General features: G+C 38.2%; 1 protein-coding gene and 1 long non-coding RNA gene across 13 annotated transcripts in view; one reads left to right on the forward strand and one right to left on the reverse strand.

Moving 5' to 3' along the window:
• The window catches only part of Eif4e3 (eukaryotic translation initiation factor 4E family member 3), a 259,816-nt gene that overhangs the window by 170,218 nt on the left and 63,253 nt on the right, over nt 1–26,345 (reverse strand). For 8 of the 12 annotated variants that reach the window (XR_015439140.1, XR_015439143.1, XR_015439142.1 and 5 more), the window contains exons 5-6: nt 21,906–21,972; nt 17,339–17,494 (exon numbers count right to left, since the gene is read on the reverse strand). Coding sequence is in view for 8 of the 12 variants with exons in the window: in XM_021266039.2 (XP_021121698.2) it covers nt 17,339–17,494; nt 21,906–21,972 (223 nt within the window). In the remaining 4 variants the exon portion in view is untranslated. Of the gene's footprint in view, nt 1–12,736; nt 13,022–17,338; nt 17,495–21,905; nt 21,973–26,345 lie in introns of those variants that run through there. The other 4 variants (XM_087181349.1, XM_087181347.1, XM_087181348.1 and 1 more) reach the window with 1 other exon arrangement.
• LOC110351063 (uncharacterized) lies at nt 11–6,432 on the forward strand. The gene is made up of 4 exons (XR_002398073.2): nt 11–242; nt 2,843–3,027; nt 3,150–3,432; nt 6,203–6,432. It is a non-coding gene; the product is annotated as an uncharacterized LOC110351063 (long non-coding RNA).

The raw sequence follows: 26,345 nt of genomic DNA on the forward strand, positions 1-26,345 counted from the left end.
GCCAGTTTCCAATTTGTAATCCTCCTTCCTCAGCCTCCCAGAGTTCTCAGCTTACAGGTGTGTGCCATTGCGTTCTGATAGGTGTGGGTTCTTAAAAGCAAGGATCTCTATTAAACTTGTGGAAATGTTGTCCTCCTTTCGCCCATCAGCCGAGGTGTGTGAAGGATTGTGTGTGTGAGAAGAGGGTGGAAGAACGCCCTGAAACTCTCATTTTCCTTACGGCCTCACATGTTGCTTACAGAGTGAGTCAAGGGGGGGAGGCTGCATGGGAACTCAAGCCCACGTATTGCAGGAAATGGGGGCTGCTAGCTGGGGTAACCTGAGTGGCTGCAGGGAGGAGGTAGCCTTGTCTGGCCTGGAGCCTCCATGCAGGGCTGCAGAGACATGAGAGTGTGGGTCGGGAAGGATTCAAGACGGGTGGAGCTGCTCACAGGAGGAGGTAAACTGAGGATGCATTTTGCTCATGGCTGGAATCTAAAATACATCTTTAAAATAACGAGTGCCACAAACATTGGAAAACTGCCTGTCAGGATTAGAAAGACAGTTGGAGGAAGGGTCTTCAAGCCAAGTGTCAGAAATGAGAGCTGAGCCCATGTGACCCGATGCCTCCTGTGACCACCCATCCATGCATCACCATGGTCTCTGCTGGCCCTAGTCAGCAGTACAGCTGCCTGGAAGTCCACCCTACACATGTATAAAGTAGGAACCCACAGTATACAGATTTGTGTATTCTGCAGACATATTAAAGGAAACAACTAAAAACCTCCTAAAAATTGTGATATAAAGGGTTGAAGTCTTATTGAGAAGGACATAAAGCACCTCCAGAACAGTCAGGGGACCATATTTTGTGCAACAGTGGTTCTTCTAAGTATAGAACACAGAGCAATCACAAGAAGGATGCAAGTGATGTCCTTGGATGCTCCACAGAACAGGCGGATGACAAACTGCTAAGAGGGGTTTGCGTTGAGATCCTGCGCGCCCTGATTTAGCAGAAGGCTTACTTGCACTCTGGCAGGAGTGGGCAGAGCCGCAGAAGTGCATCTCCAAATCACTTTCTTCACCTTGACCTAGGCCCGCAGTAACAGGTCTATTCATTACCTGCACTTGGGGCCTTTTTTTTTTTTTTTTAATCCCCTGGGAGTAAATTTACCTATCCAAACTCAGGTTATCACTAACATTTGCCAGATATCACAGGCTGGCTTCTTTTCTTTTTAAAACTCCTCCTCACAGAAGAAACATAAAAGGGAAGATCTATAAACATTTCAGATGCTTAATATACTACTTCCTCTGGGTTCTTCTAAGCGGAAACTTTGCTCTTTAGAAAAGGTGGGCATCTCTAAAAGTCATTTTCTCTTGTCAGGAGAGCTCGCCGTGCACTTGGTTGCAGCTGAAAAGTGTTTTAATAAGGCTTCTCTCCTTTACAAGCCCGGCTTGCTTTTGCTCCATCCCACAGCCGGGAGCAGGAGGAAGATGGCTCTCAGATATCCTTTTGTTACCCTAATCAGAGCCAGAAGGGCTGTATTGACTTTCGGGCCTTGGGGAGTTGTAGTCCTTTTGTATCCATCTCATCCAAGAAATCAAGTTTGATTAATTTGTCATCAAGGAGAATGTGTGATCTGCTCAGAGCCAGTCCTTTGAAGTGGAAGGATGAACTTGGGCTGCCAAGTCCAGGTCAGCGGGCAAAACAGCGGTGTTGTGGAATCCAGCAAGTTCTTCTCTACTGAGCTGCCTTTATTCATTTAAAACACTTCCCCCCTCCCTTCATTTTAAAACCTTTTCCACACCAGTGTTCTGAGTTGGCTGCTCCTTGGCTAGCCCACTCCCCTAAACCTTATTCTGTTTTAATTGTTAAAATAGAGTTTTGAGGGCCACAAATCAAGTAAGATCCAGAAAACATTTAACCACTCTGCAAAGCGTGGGGGTGGGAGGATTTGACCTCCTGCCAATCTTAAAAGACCACTGTGAGTGGGAGAGCGGAGAGGGCTGAACTCAGTGTCAGCACGTGCTTCTGGAATGAATAATCGGAAGGGGTCTCCAGCTGGGTCATGGGACAGATGCTCATTTATGATGCTCTGGTCTTGTTAACCTGCACTTAGTGGTGTTCCCAAACTGCTGAAAATGCATAAGGTAGTGGCCCCAAGATATTATTTAATCCTAGACTTAGTGTCATATTTCTTGTTCAGATGCTATATATGCTTTATAAGGAGTTACGGAGCTTTAAAAAATTACAGACTAAGCAATCTTTATACATTCCACAGTGTAAGAATCCCCATACTTAACATGCTGGTGCACAGAGGCCTTTTTTATGATTGCTGCCTCTCAGGTATACACGTAAAGATACAATGAATTACAGAGCAAAAGTCAGGGACTCACTTGGGTTTTAAAGATGGTTTGAAAAGTGCCAACAAATTATAAACAGCTTCTGTGGTTACTGAATCCAGTGTCTAAACTATTATTACAGAATATTAAAATAATGAGATTAGTGAAAACACTCAACTTTAGGAATCTAAGGCTATTTTGACTTTAAAAAAAAAAAAATCAAATCCCTACTTAAAATAACTTCCAAACATTGCTTTATTCCAACATGGGTTGAGTTCATACTATATGGCAGGTATGTGGAACCCAAAGTTATGATAGACTTCCTGTACTTATGGTCTAGGAGTTGTTTTAATATTTCTCAATCTTCTAAAGTGTAAGTTCTAGGAAGCACAGACAAGGACTTGTTTATTTTTGCTTATTTGCATAGCCAATCATAGTTGTTCACTAAATACTTGCAGATTGGGTCAATATTGCATATGTCTATATCTCAGGTATACTAATGTCTATCAACTTTTCCTTTAAGGTATCCATGATTAAAATAATCTGCATGTAATACAGGGAACTCTTGAAGCTACCCCAAATTAGCCTGCAATGACAAGTTTGAATATTGCCAATCCACAGTGGACAATACGACATTAATGCTTCAGCAAGAATTTGTTTAGACTGGAAAACATTTTCATCTACTAAACTTCCTTCTTATGTTCCTTGGTATGTTGGCAACAATGTCCTCAGAAAGTCCATTCAGGTTTTAAATTGGTTCTTGGTAAATCAACTCACAAGTCAGGTACACAGAAAACTCAGTAAATTGCAATTTGTTTTTCCCATTATAGTATGATGGAGAACAAAGATCAATAAATAAGCAGTTAAGAGTCTGTGTGGGTTTGGCTAGAGTACTGCCACCAAAGACTCATGAGACCATGAACAAAGTAAGCTGGACCAATACCACAAGGGTAAAGTGAGAAAGTTCCTTGGATCAGTTCACTCTTTTTACAGTATGGATAAATTGATAACAGCCAACCAGTGGAAGGGCCATGAGCTGTGTGCTTATGTTACTAGCTTTGAAGAAGCTCTACTTCTCCTTTGTAAAGATGAGGAAACTGTGACTTACAGAAGGTAAGTAACTTGCTAAAGGCACAAGCTAAAAGGATGCATATCCCAGTTTCTTTCTGATTATTCAATGCTAAGTTGGACATCATAGGTTGGTTCAATTCAGAGAGAATCCCACAATCTTTCTATAGTTTTAAATATGGTGAAACCACCAACTATTTTACTAGGACACCTAATATTCTGGTCAAGAAACCAAAATCCATCTTCTCTGCTCTTCTCCTTTATAATCTCTGATAGAAGCATTTGCAAACACAAATAGTTAAAGGTCACCAGTAAGAAGTGGAAGAGGGATTTTTGCATGATCCATCTGTGCTGGGATAATCCAGAATTGGCCATGAATATGCTGAAGGGCCTACACACTACACCAGTAATTCTTTTTCACCTGCCATCCACACCAGTCAAATGTGTTATTCTTGTATATTCTTCAGAGAAGAGTGTTAGGCATGTGTGCCTACAGATTGGGCACTCAATAAGTGAGACAGAAAAGCAAATTTCAAATATAAATTTTTAAATTCTCAGTTAAAACCTTGAGAAAATAAGCAAGTGGATGTTGTGTCCTAACTGGGAACTACTTTTAAGATAAATCTGCTCATATGTGACTGCTGCAAAGAGGCAGGTTAGAAAACGTATCCTTTTTCCATATAAGATTGCTGATTTTTTTTTAACAGCCGAGAGATTTGGGGATCTGGTTGGAACTTTGCCACAAACTGCTGTGTGACTTTAAACAAGTTCTTTGTACTTTCTGAATAATTTCTTCATCTGAGGAAGGACAAATTTGAACTAGGCCAGAAATTTTTCTACCTTTGTCTTAAAGTGACAGATCCTTTTCTTTAAAAACAAACTCTTTTAAGAAATCTTGTCCATTGCAATATTCAATTTTCATCAAGGCATCCTAGAATTAGAACAAGCTAGATAGAGCCACAGATGTATCTTGGCTCTGCACATGAGTAATTATGTGGTGTTGGGCAAGTTATTTCACCTCTGTGAAGCCTCAGTTTTCATCCACAGAAAATTGGAGCAATAATATCTCCCTCGTAGGGCTTGCAGGAGGAATAATTTTAGGGCATGGAATCCAATCAATATTATTATTAGTATTAGTATTATTAGTATTGATATTATTAGTATGAACAGAGCTGTATACTATAGGAAAGCATGTCCAACTTTACCCAAGCCCTGATTTATGGGGGTAGCAAGTGCTTAAAGTGCATCCTTTTTACTTATCATTTAAAGGATTATAAATAACCTTTATGAACCCAATGTTCATTAGTAGAGTTGCTTCCATAATTAAAATGATAAAACTGGTGTTTATCATTTGTGATAGAGCCAGAGAGAAGTATAAGGAAGGGATTAGATCAGAACTATGACTATTTAATGAGGGAGAGAGAGAGAGACATGAAGTGGACCCCTGGTGGGACTGGCAAAATTCTATTTCTTGATCTGCTGTTAAAAAAGTATTCTTCTTACAACAATTCACTTACATATTTGTCCCATGTAGCTTTCTGTACCTTTAAAATACAACTTTTAAAAAGTGATGTTTCATAAAATCAATGAGTACCTATATGAATGCTTACTGGTTTCCCAAATGCTAAAATTTTGCAATGCAATACATATCAGTGAGGATGTGTTTCTTATGATCTGAACTTTGTTTGCAGTATCTGAAAGAATGTCTGTAAATCAACCTTCTAGGCAATGCTCTTTCAGGCTCATGAGCCTCTGCTAAAATTTTATTTGATTCTGTAATGTTCATTTTTTAAAAAGATACACTGAAAACACCAAAGTCTTGTTCTTTATAACTTATCTATTGTCATGATTCACCACTTATTTTTGCCTTAAAAGGGAATATTGCCTTAGTGTTTCACTGTCATTTCTATCATCCTTCTCTACTAAGAGAAAATCACAAAGCCTACATGTTTTCTAAGACCTGAAACCTCCCTCTAGCTCCATATTTTATAGAATCCTATATGTGCAAAAACCAAGTGATTTAAGTTTCCTGAGTTCAGGAGGAAATTGGGGAGTAAGAGCTTGTCCACATCTTTACTGTTGGGAGGAGCACACACATTCAGCCATACCATCTGTACAAATGATACAGAGTTCAATGTGGTTATCATTATAAAGGCTCATGATTTATGCCTACTGGTTAAATATGCTTATGATTTAAACTTATTTTCTCTGGCAAAAGAGAAGCTAGTCAGCACCACAGCCCAGCTAGATGATGGGAAATAGAAATATATTTCAATGATATATATTTGAACTTGCTGAGCTTTGTAAATGCTACTGTTTTCTTTTCTTCCTGTAACAAAAGACTTATCCTGTAGCATTCCAGAATTTTTTTTTTTTTTTGGTACTGGGGATCGAACTTGGGTCCTTGCGCTTGCACGCAGGCAGCGAAACCATTGAGCTAAATCCCTGGCCCCAGAAATTTTTAATACACTCATTAGTAAAAAGTTTTGGCTTTTTAAAAGCAGCAATTATTGCACTAAAACAATCACTGAGAAAAGAAAGGCAAGCATGGTGCTGGCCTCCGAAACACCACACATTAGGTGGGAAGGCAGAGTCCATGCTAATAAAACAACTGAGAACATCAGTAACCACTAGATGATAAAGTCCACAGAGAATGCATGGTGGCAGTAATCAGACTCAAATATGAGAAGGAGGCATTATGAAATTTTAAAGCCTTTACTGTGTTATGTCCTGTCCCTCAAAGATTTCATTAAATTTGCTATGTTAAAATTAATTGTGCATCACATGCATAATCTTGCTTTGCTTGCTCCTACAGAGAGACAGGAAAGTCTTCAGATGAACAGAAGAAGAAATGAGAGTATACTGGAATTTTTGTTTATTTTGAAAGGAATCTATTAGCCAGAAAGGAAGAGTAAATTCATTTTGCCTGGCTGGGCAGGGGGCAGCTGAATCACAAGGATCAAATGTAGCACAAAAGAACAAGAGTAACTGGCTTACTCTAACATGAAACCATTCTGAGTAAAGTGTAAAGAAGAAGAATTAAAGTAAGCAAGATTTGTTTTCTAAGAGACCAAGATGAGACCTATGGTTGTGTTCCTTCAGGAAGTGGAAAATAAAAATAGTTGCTTCTCATCAGATTACTGAAGTGAACTTGTCAGGCACAGTGCATACATTAGAGCAGCTGGGGAGAAAGTTCCAATATGTGTTTGAATAATCAGCACACACATACGTGTATCCTAACTAAGATTACACAATGTGGTTGCCAAAACTGCAAGAATTTTCAACCTGGTGGATGAAAAGGATATTTTTATAGTACAAAACCCCAAATACAGAGTGAGAATTAGTGACAAGAGATTAGGAAAGATCTCAAAATAAAGTTCTGCAAATTTTAATAACACTTAAACACACTCCATAAAAATGTAACTTGCAAAGGGAGGGAGCACAAATTCATAGCAATAGATTAGAAAACTGCAAGAACTTCTCCATGGATCAACATTTGCACTAAACACATAAATCACTACATTTTCAAGTAAGAAAAGTACAGACTAGTCTTACCTTACTGCTGCAAAAGGCTGGAATAAAAATTACTGACTTATAGAAGCAACTTTCACATATATCTGAACATCAAACACAACACACAATATAAAATCAAAAATAACTAGATCAGAAAAGTTTTCAGTCTGACCTTAAAATACTGAGCAAATCACTAGATGAAACCAGATCAAAAGAAAGGGCATTACGCCAGCTTGTAGCCAGATGTGGAAGGGTTCCTGACTACATGGGGCACAGATGGTATAAAATGGGGGCGGGGCAAGAGATCCAAAACATAAGGCAAATAAACCTGGTTCAACTTACACAGGTAAGATTGCTCTGAAGAATGAATAGCTTTCAAGGCAACTGATAAGGCTTTAAATTTGGGTCAAATGGTGCTAGATGTCTCAGCTGAAGAGCGCTCACTAGTTTAAATTTGAAATTCTTTTTTATAATATTCAAATGAAATTAAATTCTCCATGATGATACATGAAAAATTATGGTGACTTGTTATAAAAAATACTAAGATAGCATGAACAACTTTAAAATAAAATCATAAAATTATTAAAAGCCACATTACCTGATTAAAGTCTTAGGAATCTGGGAAGAATTTAGTGGATGCTCACAAAATAAGTAAGTGCATTTGAAAATAGAAACTCTACATTTATTAAAATAAAACTCTTAAATTCTTTAGTATTTCCCACTTAAAAGTGCTAAAACTAAACTTTTTGCCCTCTTAAACTGTTATTAAAACTGCTTTTTTGTCTGTAAAAAGATTACAGGTAATTTCTATAGAAAACTCAGAAACACTCATATTTACTTCATTCTCATTTCTGTAACGCAGTTTTCCATTTAATAAAACCCAAAGAAATACTTGTTCCAAAAATTCAAGAAAAATTCTCTGACTTCAGTATTAGAAGTGTAAAAGTGAAATCTTGCAATTCATTAAATGATTTGACAACTTTTTTTAGGCAGCAGCTAAATGAAAACATTTAACACAAATTCCTGCAACCTCATGATTTCTGAAGGACACAGAGCATAGAATATCCAAAGGCTACATTATTGGATATTCTAATAAGGCACATTCAACACACACATATACAATGGGACTCTAAATTTCAGTAGCAATGATGAACAAAAAAATATTGACTTTACAATGGCTTCTGTTTGTCATTCACATGGTTTGGGGAATAATTATTTTATTTTTGACACTTCTGTGTATTAAAGAATCCCTTTAGTTTAGTAACAGCTTTGCTAAGCTACATTTAGAAAGTGGCAATTAATTTTAGTGGAAATTCATTCCCAGGCTACTTTGATAGTCATATGAACAGTTTTGCGTTATTTTACATGCAATTTTATAGCTCTATAACATTCATTTAATCTTGTTCAATGATGCTGAACCCCAGATGCCATAAGACATTATAGAAAAGTAGTTGCTGCACATATGGAGTAACCACCTTTTCTGAACATTAATTTCTTTTCTCTTAACAGGCTGAAATGGTATTTATAAAAGAGAAAAGCCACCATTCTGTATTAAAAATTTTATATTATGGACTTCCAGAGATGGGCTACTTATGATTGCTGTGGTCCTAGCTGTAAAGTTCTTATTTATGAGCATCATTTACGAAGTCTTCGTGATAATGGTTTTCTCTAGCTTTCATAAGATTGTTGGTGCAATACATTCAAATCAGAGTATGTGAGAGCGGTTAGGGGTGAGGGTCTTTCCTCATCTGTTGTACAGAGGTTGGATAAAATCAAGTATTCTCAGTGAGACCTGAGCCACCACTGGCATTAGCCGCCAAGGTGCTAGCTAAGATTGCAAATATTTAGGCCTCCCAGATCTAGGTGAGGTGGAGAAATGTGCATGCCAAGTAAGCACCCTAGTAATTTTTCAGTATCTTAAGGGGCAAGAAGCCCTGGTAGATGATCTCAAATGTTCCTTCCATTCTCATATTCTAAGAGTTTCTGAGTTTTCTTTTTAAAACGGAGTCAGGTTGGCACCATGAAACATGGTGATTTGGGGGATTAATGGGTTAAATAAATAAATCTTAGATCTTGATGCATATGTAAAAAATCACAGACACTAAGCCCAGAATAGTGCAATCAGATGGGTGAGGAATCTATTTGGGATTTCTTTTCTTGAAAGCAGCAGGGGAAAGCTCACTAATTGCTACACTGGAGCACAGGTTACCAGGGACTTTTCTCTGTACCTCCTGCTTCCTGTCTTTATCTTTACTCTGTCTCCTCCTGGCTGTTGAGGTAAGAATCCATTTACTGTCATGAGCCACCACTCTGAATTGTAATTGAGCTCAATATATTAAGAAATAAACAATATACAGGCAGTCCTCTACTTTGATTTATAATGAGTAAAATCATAGAAATAACAAGAAAGGTAAAGGAGTAGATTTATATTTTAAAAAGAGTTCTATATGCAGAGAGCTAAAAAGAAAAAAATCAAATCCTGATTTATTACCTTTGGGCACACTATTTGGTAAACTATTTTCCATATTTCTCATATGTATGTTTGTTTTATTGTTTGCAATTGCTTATAGGGACAATGGGAGCCTAGGATTTTTTAAAGCATGTCTGGAAAGTTCTATGTTTGAAACATTTTTATGAGGTGTATGAATGCTGAATGTCTATCACTAAGTATAATTCTTACACTTTCTAATCAAATTTTGCTAAACTCCTAAGGGCCAAATGTGATAGGATCTTAATTCTGTAAATATAGCTGGATAAATTCTGCTGGTGCAGAGCTGTTGGCTGGAAGGCAGCGCCACCATGTGCTCATTGTGAATGTTGTCAGATTTGTGTCAGTACAGAAGTGGGCTCCTCCAGGAGAGTTGCATCTGATGGCAAAGCCCACTTCCTGTGGTGGAACGATTTCCAGAGTATAAACCTTAACACCACTTTGGTCCCCAAGAGTAAGCGGCAGAGAATTAGGAGCTGCTTATAGGAGATGTACGATTGTGTGGTCACATCTATGACCAGGATTGGGTCAGATGTTTAGTGCTGCTGACAAGGGTGACTTGTTGGTGAGGTTAGGTTGGCAGATGTGAGGATTCTCCCAAACAGAAGCCTGAGCCAGGATGTAGCTCACAGACCAAGCTACGCTGCTTGCTAACCTTACGGCCCTTAAGGAGGGACAAGTTCAGTCAAGGCTTAGTTACAAGAGTGCATATTATGTCTACTGGACCCAGCTACATCTAAAGTTTCTTTCAACCATAAAGTCTGACCATGTGCATAGTGTGGACACCAGCTAAAGCAGAGTGTAAGGTGGGCAGGGAACTTAACCTTACAGTTTATTGGGTCATGTTTTTCTTTTGTTTTTTCTCTGTCAATTATACCATGAATTTAATAGCAACATTATATTAAATGTGCACATCTGCTGTAAACTATAATGTCATTTCAAAAATGAGGGAAAGTTGAGGTGAAGGAGAAAAATCTTAAAATTGAGTACTCCAGCACTTCAGAAAATGCTTACAAAAGACAATCGATAGGTTTCATGGACAAGCTCTAATTATTTGTTCTTATTTAAAGAGTGAAATTTTCCCAGTGTAAGCAAGCACTTGTGATGCGGCAATCAGGGGAATAATGGGAGGAGAAGACACATATCAGCTTCAATCAGATTTCCTGGTTCTGCCTCACAGACCCTGAGGAATTACAAGAGGAGAGAGTGAGCTCTTTGGATTCTGTAGGGCTCTTTGTGGAGACCACAAGGCTGCCTGGGAAGGACTTGGCTAAAAGGACCCAGATTTTCAGAAAGTTTACACTTTCCCCAGCACTGGCCATGAGGGGTGGAGAGCCCTAACACAGTCACATGCCCCCGAACGATTTCCTTCTATCTCAAAGAGTATTAGCTTCTTTAAGAAGATAATGAGAGGTTTTAAAACTGATTAAATCAGCTTAGTTCACACAAAGTCTGTTATGACTAAATATTCAATTAAAACAATTTCCAAAGCAAAATCTGACAAAATCTACTCTTCAAGTAATTTAGATGATAGGTTCTTGACATGAGGCAAATTAAATCCTCCTCACAGCTGGTATTTTCCAAAGGGTCAAAAATAGTTGCAGAAGTTTGATGGGATAAAAATCTACTGTGTGAGCCTGTCAGGTTCCATGATCATAAACAATAGAAACTAGAAAGCATTAACATGAGCCTAATATTCCTATTTATTTCATTTTATTTTTACTTCAAATGCTTCATACATGCAAAAGTTGAACACATCATCACAAATGCTTTAAATAACGTTCAAAAATAAAAATTCATCTACTTGTGGAAATATATGACAATTATTATTAAGTCAGTTATATCCTTTTTCTAATCAACCAGAAAAATATTTATATTACAAAAAGAACTTCCAACGCATGTCCAGAATAATTGTTTTAAATCCTTGAGGAAAAATTTTAAAACAAGTTGAATTTTTAAAGAAATGTACATTTTTTAGAGCAACAAGTCCCAGGTTTTGCTAAAGGGATCCTCTATCCTTAGACATCATTTTGAAATTGCTGAGAAAACTCAGCTTTAGAAAAGAGTAATTTTTAAAACTATGGTTGTTATTATGGTTGGTATAGTTAATAATTCAAAGGAAGGGCACAACTCTAATAAATGTATATGGTTGGGAGTCATTTACAATGTTTGAAAGGAGAACTTTATAAATATATGTGGGAGGTTTGGAGTAGTCCCACCTCTCTCTACTGGTCAACACTGCAAGAAGAATTAAAAATCCTGGGCACAATGACATTCTAAAGGCATCACTCTTTTGAGAAATATATTAACTGCACACAAATTCCAGTGTCTCCCAAAACAAGCCAACAGGAGGAGGCATCTCCAACAGGTCTGCCCCTTCTCAGGGAAAAGCACCCAGAGGCTTGGCAAAGTCAAGGGAGGGACATGGCATATTCTGAGCAATCTAGTGTTTGAGAGGGTGGCCATTTTCATCTACTAAAACCAGCACTTCTTGGTAGAATAATACCATGTATATGAACAATTCCAACAATTAATATGGACAGGAGGTATCCTAAGCTCAACTTTGTGAATGCTCACATGCTTTGACTTCCTGCTCCTACATGAAATGGAAGGATAAATTGCCCAGGTTGGAGGGGCCATTGATTATCAGAAATGACATAAAATGAGCAGGAAAGAGGGATTATTTAACAAAGTGTGTTAGAATTGATTTGGAAAGTTCTAAGTGGGTAAGCACATCCAAACTTTGGAAGCTTAATTCAAACAATTAAAAAATAACACCTCTTTAAATCAGAAATATCAAGTTTTCTGTTGGAGAAATCCCTTGCTACTAACTTCTGAAAAGGCCAAATCTATATTTGGTAAGAAGTACTTCCACAGAGGGTCCGAAGACCTAGAGTTTGATCCTGATACTGAACTGTGATTATAGTTTTTATGTTAGCCAAACCAAATATTATTTTCCTTTTATCACTAAATATTATTGTATAAAGGAAAAATAAAAGATATGTACATTGTCAGTGCAAAATCAGGTTAAATATGGTTTTTCTTTTTCCTAGGACAAAAAAACCCAACAACAACAACAAAAAACAATGCCCAGCTCACAGCACATAGGAATGTGTCACAACAAATAACCAGAAGACAGGTTTCACCAAGCTAGTATTCCTCCTGGTACAATGTGGTTTCAAAAGCTGGATTGTCATGATTACGCATATTCTCATTAAGGAGGTACAACAGAGCTACTGAAAAGGAAACCAAGTTCTTGTGCTTCAATGAAAGGGGAGTGTAGAAAACAATAATTAGCCTGAATAAGGAATTTTAAAGGGAAAAAATCTGAGTGAATAGAACAGAGAATTTAGAAATCTAAAAAAATATATTTAAAAAAAAGCAAGTAATACGATGGTAGAAACCCACATAATCACCCCACCACCACCTGCCACTGTGAGTCCTAATTGCCCAATCTGCAAGCACAGAAACCCACTCTAAATGGACCAGCATCGGGCTTCGGCAAGTCTTCTCTTCACTCTCCCTCCTGTTAAGACCGTTTCCAAAACCAATCAGCAAAGGACAAAGAATTCTTTACAGAGTGCAATTAGTGTTTTCCACGTCCACCTTCAAAAGCATGATGCTCTTCATGGGCTAAAGGACAGAAAAAAACAAAAAAGAAAAAAAGGAAAGAAAACTTTAAGCAAAGGATGGGCCAACCCTCCTCTAGGCATCTCATTCAGCTTCCCCAAATCTTGGCAAGAACTCAAATACCTTTTTTGCCAGTAACTGTTAGCTAAGGCGTGCATTTCCTGAGAAACGTAATAATGAAAATTAAAACAAGGAATAAACAAGCAATGGGCATGCTGCCTATTTCTTCTTATTGTGCTGGGAGGATGATTCATCCCCACAAGCTGATGAAGAGAATATGTTGGGCTCCAGGCAAATGCTGCAGGCAAGTGCACCCCACAAAACGCATGGGAAAGGAGCCTATCTTACCTAAGACAGAGCCATTCACAAGCCTATCTTCAAGAATAAATAACACAAAAATAAAATAAAATCAAAGAAAGAACCACACAAGAGTGATACGAATTATTTACCCCCACCCTCCAATACTTCTCAACACCTTCTGTGGGAAATTAAGTTCCACAAAATTGATGGGATCTTCCCCTCATGGATTTTTCAGCCTATCTGGCTTGCAAAATTGCTGATTATACTTAGGCAATTTAGAATTTTAAAATTATGTAATCAAAAATATTTTTAAAGATTAAAAAAAAATATAAGTGGAAAACAGGAAGTGGGAGACCTATGAAACATAGAACATTTCTTTTGCAGCAGAAGGCCACATTTGAAAATTCACTTCCTGGATTTGGTTAACCATCACTATGAAGCAAAGTCTGATAAAGCCAGGGGTGATTCAAGATCCTGTCTGCTTTGTCCCCACCCCCATCTCACTGGCAGTGAATGTTGTTCTAGGAAAACACAGATAGATGGGCCTGTTTCACCTCTGAAGCCCTTCCTACCTTACTGTTTTTAACATGGACTAACTTGTTTACACTGTTGCTGAGTGTTCTCAAGATCACCTTGTGTGTACTCCAGCAGGGCTCTTCATTTGGATAAAACATCAGGGAAAATGTCTCGTAGCTCCCAGGATTATTTTGAGTTGGTCAAATTTCTAAGGGTGGCCTAAATCTGACCTAATTTAATCAAACATTTCTAACAGTTATAGTTACAAATACTTCACTTTGTTTTTGTCTTTTTGTTTTTAAGAACGTTTTAGGGCAGACATTAAAAAAACCCCAAACCAAGCCAAAACAAAACAAAACAAAACACGGATTGGGAAGATGGGTGTGGTGGCATATGCCTGTAGTTCCAGCACTCTGAGAGGCTGATGCAGTAAAATGGAAAGTTCAATTTCAGCCTGGGCAACTTAGCAAGACTCTGTCTCAAAATTTTTTTAAAAAAAGGCTGGAGATGTAGTTCAATGTGAAGATTCAACCCCCAGTACCACCACCAAAAAACCCAGCTTTGGTCTGCAGTAAAATATATTATGTTTCAGGGTCAGGTAGAGGAGCCACAGAATGATAGCTATGTTGATATACAAATTATAAATCCAGTGACGTGGACTATCCACACATTTTTATTACTTTTGGGTGTGAGTTAGGGGCAGCCATTGCTAAAATACTGCGAGGTCTATGGGCCAAGAAGAGAGTGGTATAGACCATTCAAAGCAGCCTTGTCTGAGCACCAGGGTGCAAGCTGCCAGCTTCAGGGAAGCCCCACAGGAATGGGCGAGAATGTCTGCTAAACCAGGAGGCAGCAAGCCTTTTCTGAGAGTAGCACTGATTGTAACTCTAAAGGTACACAGAAAATATGAATACAAGTGGGCATTTGTATATATCAATGGGGGTAGGAATGTAGCTCAGTGATAGAGCACTTGCCTCATCTGTGTATAAGGCCTTGGGTTCCATCCCAACCATCAAAAGAAAAAAAACCAAAAATTATTTATGGACACTGAGATTTGATATTCAAATAGTTTTCCTCTTTCACAACATACAGTTCTTCTCTTGATTTTTTCCAACTATTTAAACATTTAAAAACTGTTCTTTATTGCACCCATACATAAATAGGTGAGGAGGGAAAGGGAGAAAGGAAGAGGGGCAGATTTGGCTGGAGGTTCCTGCTTTTCTAACTCCTCTTCTAAATAATACATAGGAAAAGACATTTGTAATTCAGCTACTCTGAAGAACTTGATAGAACTGGTGTATGTGTGTGAGACTGTGAATTTCTCACTCAAATGTTCAGTCTGTATTGAAATCACATAATTCATAATGGCCCAATCCTATCCATCCACTGGATGCCATGACTGAATATGCCAGGAAAAGCTACAGTCATCTAGCTTTTATAAACTTGTGAATACTTACACCAGGATTCTGTTAAAAGACAAAATAAAAGCACGAGTTGGTCATTTCTAAATCATGCTGTGAAACAAATTTCTGCCCAGATCACATTTTTCTAAATTACTCTGCAGCACATGGTATATAACCCTGCTGAGCAAAGGACTGCCTGCTTTATGTAAAATAAGGAGAATGGCTTGTTTTTCCCAATTCAAAATATAACTTGAATAATCCTTGAGTTTTTAAATGTTAATTTGTGCCATTAAAATATGATTTCTGCTGAGACCTGTTGCCATTACTCACAAATTTGACAATGGCGTCTACCTTTAGGGTGTCTATTCAGCTTGATTCAACAGGCCAAGTTGTAACTTTCTTTCTCCCTATTTGGCTTGTTTTTTCTTCCCCCCCCAGCTATCACGATAGCTAAGAGATGAATCATTATCCCACCCTTGGTCAGTCCTACATGATTATCATGGCCCTAAAAAAGCAGCCTAACTGCTCGGTGGCCTAATTATCTGATAAAACATCCTGCTAAACTGCTGCTAACCAATGTGTACCATGGAAATTTATTCATAGAATCCTGAAGTAGAAGGAACTTTGGAGATCATCTAAGACCAACTTCCTCAATATTAGAATGAGAAAGTGAAAGATGGGAAATTGTAACCTGTGTTCAAGGTCACACTGTTGAAAAGTGGGACAAAAATCCAGTGCCTGACTTACTGAATCCAACTGCATTTCTCCTCCTGTGAGTCAAGTGTGAGACTACCTCCAAAGTGATAAGGAAAAGACCATTTATAATGAATCACATTTCCTTTTGTAATTAATATCTGGGGTGAATACAATTAATATATCCCTAAAAAGTAAAAATGGATCAACAAATTTGCAGTTTTCACACTGCACACCCCATAGGCAACATATGCAGTGCTGTAAAATTCAGAGGATCTGTGCCTCCTGATAAGTGCAGACCAGGTCAGTCTGTGTAAAGCCTGAATCACTGGCTGGTAACTGTGTGATTCCTTACAGGGGGGCCTGAGTCTTCATATCTGCTATCATTCTAGGGCAATCGTGAGACAAAAGTAAATTTTTTTAAATCCTTTTTTGGCAAGGAGTTGAGAAAAGTGAGACATTAATATAGTGTATTTTAGCAATTCTAAGATGCTCCTTGTCGCACTACCTCCCTTGCGTATCTGAAGACCTTTGGAATGACCAGCTTATTTTCTTTTTCTTTCTTAGTGACACTAACATAATGGGGCATCTTATCATCAAGAACATCTTAGATTTGATGAAATATCATAGTTTTAAAAATGGATTAATGACTTCAGGTACAGTTTAGGACAAAGGAAATTTATCACATCTATCAATCCTTTAGGGCTGTCAATCCTTTTCTGAAACTCACTGTTAAAAGTATAACCTGCAGCTTGATCCACCAAACATTGGTTTAACACTGGTAAGATGTTTTCATTATGAAAAAGATGATTTTTTCAAAAGAGCACACAAAAGCAATGAACATGAATCATGATGGAAACAATGGGTCCACACACCTATTCATATTGTTAGCATTTCACCACGATGTGTGAATTTTCTTTAGATTCTGTGTCACAGGCATCAGTAATAAGGAAGCATTAGCATTTCAGTAGAACATTCAATCATGCCTGTGCTCTGAATGAGTTTCCTCCACAAATACAGATGTTATACATTATAAATCCCTGTTTAGGAAGGGATGATTGAATATCTACCTGCCAGCTCACATAATGACATTTTTGTTATTGTTGTTTCCAACAGAATGCAATTTTTTTTTCTGAGAATGACAAATTTAAATTCAGGTTTAAATTTTGGAAAAAACAAATACAATGTGAATTTCCTTTTCTGATACAAAAGGTTAGGCAAGAATAAAATCTCATTTTAATTTCTGATACTAGACTTTTAAAAAAACACTTAAATGTGTTTTATTTAGTTATTTTCTGAATTCTAGAATTTTAAGTGATTCTGTCTTTACCTCCTTTGCAACACAGTTTCTGTTTTTAAAGTATGACAGGACAAGCTAGAAAGTAATAACTGGAAATGAATCACTTACGTTTATAAAATACAGCTTTAAAAGATATGTGAGGCAGAAGTTCATAGATCTTTTCTAAAATAGTCGCTTCACCCGCTAAAGAGGCATTTACATTCCAGACTTGGATGACATCTTCACGGTCGCGAACACTGACGCTGACTCCTATTACTTCATCATCTGAGGGGAAGACAGGAAAAAAATAAAAAAAGATATGAGTGATAATTTCGAATCAAATTATTTTAAAGTAGCTATTTATTTTATCTGTAAGTTCTGGATAAGATGGGAAAAAAGAAGGTGACATGAAAACCTGTAATAAATAATTGCTTCCCTGGCGAATCATTGGAAAAAAGTAAATCAGTACAAAAAGCTGTAGTAGTCGCATCACATTTATCCAGGGATTTAGATAAACAAAGTGTTCCAGCCAAATGCATTTTCCAGATAAGTAATGTTACTCTTTTAAACATGTTACCAAAGCTTTCTATTTCTTACTCTGTTTTGATGAGACTTTTTCTAAAATGGGTTGCATAATTCCCTGCCCTTTGAAAGCCAAGTGAACTTAAATGAACTTTTCCTCGATGCCTGGCTGTCTTTGTTAAGAACAGCATGAGTTTCTCCTGACTTCTGCCAAGCTTTTGGAGACCTTGGGTGGCTACTGCCATTTGCCCCAGTACTCACTGGGCCCACAGTGCATTCCCAGGTGCACATGTGCTTTTTGCGCTTTGCTCGTCCGCTTCTTCCCTATTCATTCCTCCTGCACTCTGGTGCTTCCCTCTAACAATCCCCTTCTAGTTGTATTACTGTTAGCTAGAGAAAAATGACCATCTTTTAGCACGATGGTTAGAGTGAGAGTATATGTCTTTTGAGTGAGGCTTATTAAAGCATCTATTATCTCTTTTTCTATACTGATTCATGTGGGCTTTGTTTTTTAAGTGAAATTCTAGATTTGGAGCTGCCTTGCAGACACTTGAGGATGGTGGCTGGAGAGTCAGGCCTGTTGTATTGTTATCTGTGACCTTGTGGCAACCTTGTTTATACTAATTGGCAGAGAACTGAACTGACAGGGGTGTAGACTTCTGTCTGTGCTTTCATGTTTACAAAGCATTAATGAAATAGGGTCAGCTTTCTGCACTCCCACCCTTGGCACCACTATGTAATATGAGAAAGATAAGCATTACCAAAATTAGGAAATTTTGCTTTAGGTAATATGCTTTGCTGAATTTGCTAATCTCTATAAATCTAAATATTCATGCCATTGGTTTTTCCAGTGGTCTTCTGGAGGTTAAAATATTTTGATGTTCGACTGTGATTTAAATAAGAGCAAATCTAATTACTCAAATCATCATCAGTGAAATAATCCCTTTCTTTCTTCCATTCTCTCCTCCCCTTTTCTCCTCCTTTTCCTTCTTTCCTAATGAATTTGATCCTGGCTAAATGTGTGTGACTTGACACTAAGTGACTCCGCTTATAGAAATATTCAAAAACATGCAACATTAGACTGTGGTTCTAGAAGTTGGATTGGTAGCTGCCTTTGGAGGAAAGGAAGGTGAGGGCAGATTCTAGGGGGCAGTCACAGGGATATACAGTACTTAGTCAGTGTTAATAAATTCCTACACATTTCATGTGCAGACTTTCCCGTTATCTGTGTCACACTAAAAACAAAAAGTTCCCCCCCAAACTCACACTGTATCTGATCATGGTCAACTTTAGAAATTTAGTATCCCATGAAGAAAAAATGTCTTAGGTATAGGTTTCTTATTTTTAAATTTATATATAACAAGTACGCTTGCTCAATGAACAATTTTATGTAAAAATAAAATCTGCACATAAAGAGGGAGGCCTGGGGTCAGTGGGTGAGGTAGCTGACAGGTGTTGAACATGCCAAACTGCCATTTTTTCACTTTGGCTTGGTTTTTGCTAAGGAGGCACTGCTAAGAGCACAGCCTTTCACAAGTGGCATGGTAAAGAGATCTCAGCTCTTACACAAAGGCAGATCCATCAGCAAACATGTAATATTCATAAGTGGAATCAATCAGCAAAACATGGATTACCTTTGGGTTCAGGCAGCATAAGACAGTTGAGCCAGGAGGAGTCATTAAAGGTGACAGAAATAAGGTCCAGAAAGATTAGCTGACTTGCTTCAAGGGGCAGAGCAAGTTAATGGGAGAGCTAATAGTTAACAGTTAATAGTCCTCTTCCTTCCTAAGTCAGCCACAGAACAATTGGACTTCTTTACTCAATACTGGATATTTATTATTACTTACACTATTTTCTCTAGTTCTGGAAACAGGAATCATTCATACAGAATATTTTCCCTTCTAGGGATTTATATGTTTATAGTTATATATACGGTACATTTTGGGCCACCTATTATATATAAAGTTGTTAATGACTCCCTATTGAAACAGAAGGACTCTATATTTGTAAGACAATTTTATCTCAACCTAAGATTTGTCATAAGTGAATAAAAAGTAAAAAAAAGTGGAAGTAGAGAAATGCTAGAGAGATGAATGTGAACTTGCCACAGGACTGGCAAGGAAGGGGTCTCTAAAACAGTCCCAGCTAAGAGGTCAAGGGCCAACTGATCCAACCAACTAGCAAAAATTAACAACAAATAAAAGTAAATTAAAAAAAAAAACGACTTGAAAGCTGAATAGAAAAAAAAGTTATTCTAAATGTTACCTCAGGAGCATTCAGAAGGAGGAACCTAAGAAGAAATCAAAACTTTAAATAGCAGTTAACTTCTCTTAGTATGGTTTCATGATAAACACAAAGCAAAACAAAAAGTGCTCACAGAGAAGCTGGCAGAGGGGCTGAACATGGGAGCAAGTGCTTAGCACACTTAAGGCCCTGGGTTCTTTTTCCAGCACCGAAAACAAAACAAAACAAAACAACATAGCAAAGTGCTTAAAGGGGCTCTCAGAAGTCCACTCAGTATCTGAAGATAGTCTCTGCTGGAAAGTCCTGAGAACTTATTTCCTCCCCAGCTGTGGGACATCCCTGCTTACCACAATAGTCCTCTCAACAAGACCAAGAGATGCACAGAAGGAAGGGGAGGCTGGGGAGGGGCACAGGGACATGTGCCTGCCTACCTCCAGCTCTACTAGGCACTAAAGGTACTTTTCCTTCCTGGAGGAGATGAACAGCCAGAGGAGACCTGCCACAATTGTGTGAGGAGTCTGGCTGATAGCAAAGTTTTCTTTTTCTTCTGCCATTCTAGATAATATTGAGCTATAAAGTGAAATATGTATAGATGTATATATGTACATATTTAGAGTCCACTGTACTAATAAATGTCTGGAAGATAATGGCCACCACTTTGAACATCTCTTGTAATTGTAGAGGCCAAAGGTAACTTGTATTGATTTCATGATATCTCAATAAATTTAGTATTAAAATATTTATACAAGTTATCTTTTCCTGATGCATACATTTTTTTTGGCTGACTCTGTATACTATACAGTCATCCCTTGGTATCTGTGGGAATTAGTTCTAGTAACCCCCTCCAAGCCAAAATTCATGGATGCTCAAATCCCTTATAAAAAATGCTGCAGTATTTGTATTGAACCTTGCTTATACCTTAAATCATCTTTAGTTAAGTTAAGTTCCCAACTTGGAAAGAGTCCCGTTCTGGGAGAATTTTCATAAGTGGGATTTGTTCATAAGTCCAACAAAGTGAGTCTTATACACCTCTGACATGATATACCATGTAAAGCATAAAAAAACTTCACATTTCATGATCTTGTCCTTGTTTTTTAGAATTGAGCCAATGGTTGAACAATTCATGTTGTAAGAATGAGCAACATCTACCATCTTTTTGTCTTGGTCCAACCTCTCAATCATTTTCACTTTTGTTTCCACAGTTATTGCTTTGTGCTTCCTAGCAGTCCCCCCATGTCACCACTGCTTTTCTTCTTGCTTCCAGACATCCTGGGCTCTGACTGAGCACAGGTCTACTCTACACTATCTCACCATACAGTAGGCACACAGCAGCACAACTGTGACAATGTCCGGCAAATGTGAGCTACTTTGGTGATTTGGTCACATCTACAAATGTTCGTAATGCAAGGTCCGTTCGAATCTGTGAAAGTTTGCAACTCGAATGTTTATAAGTCGAGGACTTACTGTATATATAAAACCTAATACAACATGAATGCTATGTAAACATTTGTTATACCATATTGTTTTATAAAATACTATATATTTTTGATCTGTGATTGGTTGAACAACATAAATGCTATGTAAACAGTTGTTATACCATATTGTTTTGGAAATAAGTACAAGGAAAAAACATATGTACATGTTTAAATCCAGACACAATCTGTTTTTTGCAATATTTTCGATCTGTGGTTGGTTGAATCTGTGGGTACAGAACTCACAGATAAAAGAGTTGACTGTATACAAATGTAAATATACACATATATCTACCACTGAACACTGAAATCACATTAAAAAAATCTAGCTTCACAATTACAAAAAGAACATTTTCAAATCATGCAGAAAATCTAACACACAAAACCAAAGTTCTTCAAGAAACAAGCAGGGGCCAAACAGACAGGAGGCACAGAGGGCCTGAGCCAGGGTTCTTTACCTGCTGCGGCACAGTCTGTGAACTGCTCCCCGATCGTTGCTAACAACAGCTCTTTCCAAACTGTGGACTGATGTGGAAAAAGAATAGAAATCAAAACAAAAACAAAACACACATTTTTAAAGACAATTATCTTCAGGAGCTAAACAAGTTACAGCTTTCTCAACTTCATACGCACTTTCCACATCCCATTAGGACGACTCAGAAATTTCCATGTCATGGGTGTAAACATTTCTGATAGGGGCATATGTCATACTGGTTTACAAATAACTTCATCCAGACAAGACACAGGGATCTAAAGTCTTATGAACGCTGATTGCTAGCAAAACCCTGATGAAGCTCAGAAGTACTGGGAAAAAATGCATTCAAGAGACTTATACTTTCCTGGTCTATTTACCTCTTGCTGATTCAAAATGTACCAACTGAGTATATTTGAGTGCTGTTAGTAAAATCCTTCTCTTCATTTTTCTTGCATCTGATAAGGTATTTCAAAGTTTACACCAGTAAAAAAAAAATATTTAAGGAAATTTATTGCTTACTGAATTCTAGAGTTTTGCAAAAGTCCCTTCACTGGAGACAGGTTGTTTACACTAAATAGTGGGTTTATGTATGACTGTGCACAATTTCCCTAAAAGGATTAGACCTTTCTGGATTTGCCTCCTGCCAATAAGAAACACCAGGACTCAGGTTTCTTCTACAGACAACTACTAATGCCATCTAACCAACAGTGAGAATCCACTCTTAGATCTCTAGAACTAACAATTCTCCCAGCTCTTCCCCTGGAAAAGTTTTTGGTCCCATTCATCCTCCATACCACGGTTTACAGGCTCTGGAGTCTCCCAGAGTTGCTTGAATTCTGAAATGCTGCTACTGTTTGTGACCTGTGGGGTGTACCAACCTCGCTGAACACTGGTCTCCATAGGTAAACAAGGGAATAATAATAGGGCTGACCTCACAGGGTCATTGTGAATATGAAATTAGTCAGTGCATACATTCAAAGGGCTTAGCACAGTGATTGCAACAAATGTGCTCAACATGTAAGATTGGCCCATAAATGGCTGCATATGTGCTGTATGCTAGGCACTCAAGACACATTAACTATAATAAGTGTTTATTATTATGTTCTAATGAGCCTACAGCAGCTGTGCTGATCTTTTAACCAGGGCAATGGAACTTACCCAAGGAGCTGAAAGGTGACTGCTCACCCTCAAGGAGGATTTGGGTCTTTTTCTTTCCCAGACTCTTACATTTCATCTATTAGTCTTCCACCTAGAAATGATCACTTTCATTTTCTATCTACCCACCTTTGGCCTTGTCCTCTGATAATGATGAAGCCAAAGGTGGGGAGAAGACGTCAGAAGAAAAGAGACTGCTTTGTTTTGGATGCAGGGATGAGAGGCCCACCAGACTGCTACAGGGTGGTGAGTAATAGCAGCTGAACTGCCTGGGATTAGGACACTTGCACAGACATGAAAGCTTATTTTCAAGGGAATGTGGCCAAGTGAGCTGGAGAGGAAAGACAGGACAAAACCACCTTTTAGCCCCTTTTCAATGACTGTTGACATCATGATTGCTTCCACTAGAATTCAAAGTCTAGTGCAAGTAAATAAATAACATGAACAGGCAAACAGCATTCTCACTGAAATTTAAGAAAAGCTAGCATTTTTGTATTCTCTTATTCGTATTCTGTGCTCTTTTTTAGGAGGGTAGAGGGGTTTCATATGCTATGCCTGGTGTGTTATTTGTTCCTCTGACATCTTTTTTATTATGTGTGCCTAGTATAGTACCAATCAAATCTTGCAGTCATACTTTGTGTGTGTGGGGGGGGGTGGTTACTGAGGATTGTACCTACAACCTTTGAACTGAACTGTATGACCAGAGCTCTTTTTTTTAAATTTTTTTGAGACAGGGTGTTGCTATGTTGCTAAGTTGCCCAGGCTGGGTTCAAACTCATGATCCTTTTGCCTCAGCCTCCCAGAGTGCTGGGATTATAGCCATTTGGCACCACTCCCAGCTGGAGCTACACATCTTTTTTTTTTTTTGGTACTGGGGATCGAACTCAGGTCCTTGCACTTGCACAGCAGGCTTCGAAATCACTGAACTACATCCCCAGCCCCTGGAGCTACACATCTTGAGTAATAGTTATACCCTTGGCAAGTAAATCTGGTCATATTTTCAGGTGTATGCTTACATGGAAATGACTCCTAGCCCAAGCATATGGGTTCTTGGAGACATTTCAATCTTTGAGCATATCCATATAAAAAAAAAGCCAAAAAAAAAAATGTGAGGCTGGGTAGCATTTGCCCTTTCATCCATTTTCAACAAAGCTTTGTGGTCTGGCAGAGCTTAACATAGGTGATTTTTTTTCTTAAATTCTTTTACTGGTACATTTTAGGTATACAATACATTTACATTTATCTTTGGGTGCTTGTACCTGTACATGATGTATCTTGGTTCTTATTTTTTCCCCATTACCTGTGCACCCTTCACCCCTCCACCCTTCCCTATCTACATACTTGTTTTCCTTTTTTTTTTTCTTTTCTCATAATTTTTCCTTTCCATTCTTTCCTTTCCCCTTCCCTTCCCACCACCCCTACCCCTTTGGACCTTTTCCTATTTCAAAGTATCAATTATTAGTTATTAATCCTTTTAGTCCTTATTTACACTCTCAGTTTCTCACACTAGAGAAACTATTCGGTATTTACACGTGTGTCTTATTTATTTCACTTAAGAGTATGGCCTCAATATGCATCCATTTAGCTATAAATGACTCTAGTTTCTTATTCTTTATGGCTGAGTAGTACTCCATTTTATAAAAAAAACCCCACATCTTCTTTATCCAGTTTCCAGTTGATGGGCACTTGGGCTGTTTCCAAGCTTTAGCTATTACAAACTGTGCCTCAATAAACATGGGTACACATATATCTCTGTGGTATGATTCTTTTAATTCTATGGGGAAGATCCCCAGCAGGGGAATAGCTGGGTCAAATGGGACCTCTAGTCCTAGTTCTTTGAGGTATCTCCACACTGATTTCCATAGTGGTTGCACCAGTCTGCACTCCCACCAACAATGGAGAAGGGTTCCTTTCTCTCCACACCCCTGCCAGCATTTGTTATTGGTTGATTTCTTGATAGCAGCCACTCTTTCTGGGGTGAGGTGGAATCTCAGTGTTGTTTTCATCTGCATCTCTTGAATGACCAGTGATGTTGAACATTTTTTCACATGTTTATTTGCTTTTACTTCTTTGTCTGAGAAATGTCTGTTCATTTTGGATGCCCATTTTTGAATTGGGTCTTTGAATTTGAGGGGTCTGATTTTTTTCAGTTCTTTATATATTCCAGATAGTAGCCCTTTGTCTGAGTTACAGCTGCTAAAATTTTTTTCCCACATTGTAGGTTGTCTTAACATAGGTGATTTTAATGCTCATTTTGAGGTAGGGTAGCAGAAATAAAGTTAGGCAAGAAGGAGACCAAGAAATCAAAAATTTTAAAATTGTACTTTAAAAAACACCTGCAACTTCAAAATACAAGCCTGGTTTATTTACTTTTTTCTTTCTCCCTAGAAACAGCAAACCTGAGCAACTCCCTTTCAGCTGCAAACGGACCTGGCTGTTCCCTTTTACTTGTAAAAGGTCCTCTTTCACCCATGAAGGGACCACCCTTTTGGCATTTCCCACAGGAATAGCTCACTAGGTGGGCTCTCCTCTCCCACCCTCTAAGCCTAAATCTAATACTGAAACTATACATTATTGCATTCTGCAGATTTTCACCTCTCAAAACACATAAAAGACCCAGTTCCCAACTGTATCTTGGCTTATTCTTTGAGCACCTGCACTCTGCTCTCTAGTGCCTCCTCTATCTACTCTATTAAATCCTCCTCAAGCCTCTTTTACTGATGCGTCTTGAAAATTCTTTTTCCGAGGTGACAGTCAGCAAACCTGCCTACTTAATTTTTTTTTTTTTTTGGTACCTGGGATCAAACTCAGGTCCTTGCGCTTGTGCAGCAGGCAGAGAAACCACTGAGCTAAATCTCCGGGGTCCCCTGCCTACTTAATTTAAAGGGGTGCATTAAGCTCCTTTTTTAGCCTTGGGGACTTGTAGACCCAGACCCTGACAATTTCATTTTCAGTCACTTTATTGGATTAGATCCCACTCCTATGAAATGTGGGTACAGCCTCTGCTGAAACGCCAAAGAATCGTGAGACTCCAAGGCTCCCCATTTTCCTTCCCATGGTCACACTCTGAAGTGCTTTTGCTTTCCAGGGAAAGAAGGATGAGCTTTTAGTGGGAAGGACCCTGCTTCCCTCCATGGAAAACCAACTTCCACATGTTAGTTATGGCCGGTGAAGAAAGGGCTGCCATAAAGACAATCAGCTTTTCTGTAAAGTTTACAAGGGGTGATCAAAAAATATGGTGACTGTTTAAATTTTTAAAAATTATTAC

This window comes from Heterocephalus glaber, unplaced genomic scaffold (genome assembly GCF_053883595.1).
Source record: "Heterocephalus glaber isolate CG9 unplaced genomic scaffold, H.glaber_assembly_v1.0 deba00001472, whole genome shotgun sequence".
NCBI lineage: Eukaryota > Metazoa > Chordata > Mammalia > Rodentia > Bathyergidae > Heterocephalus > Heterocephalus glaber.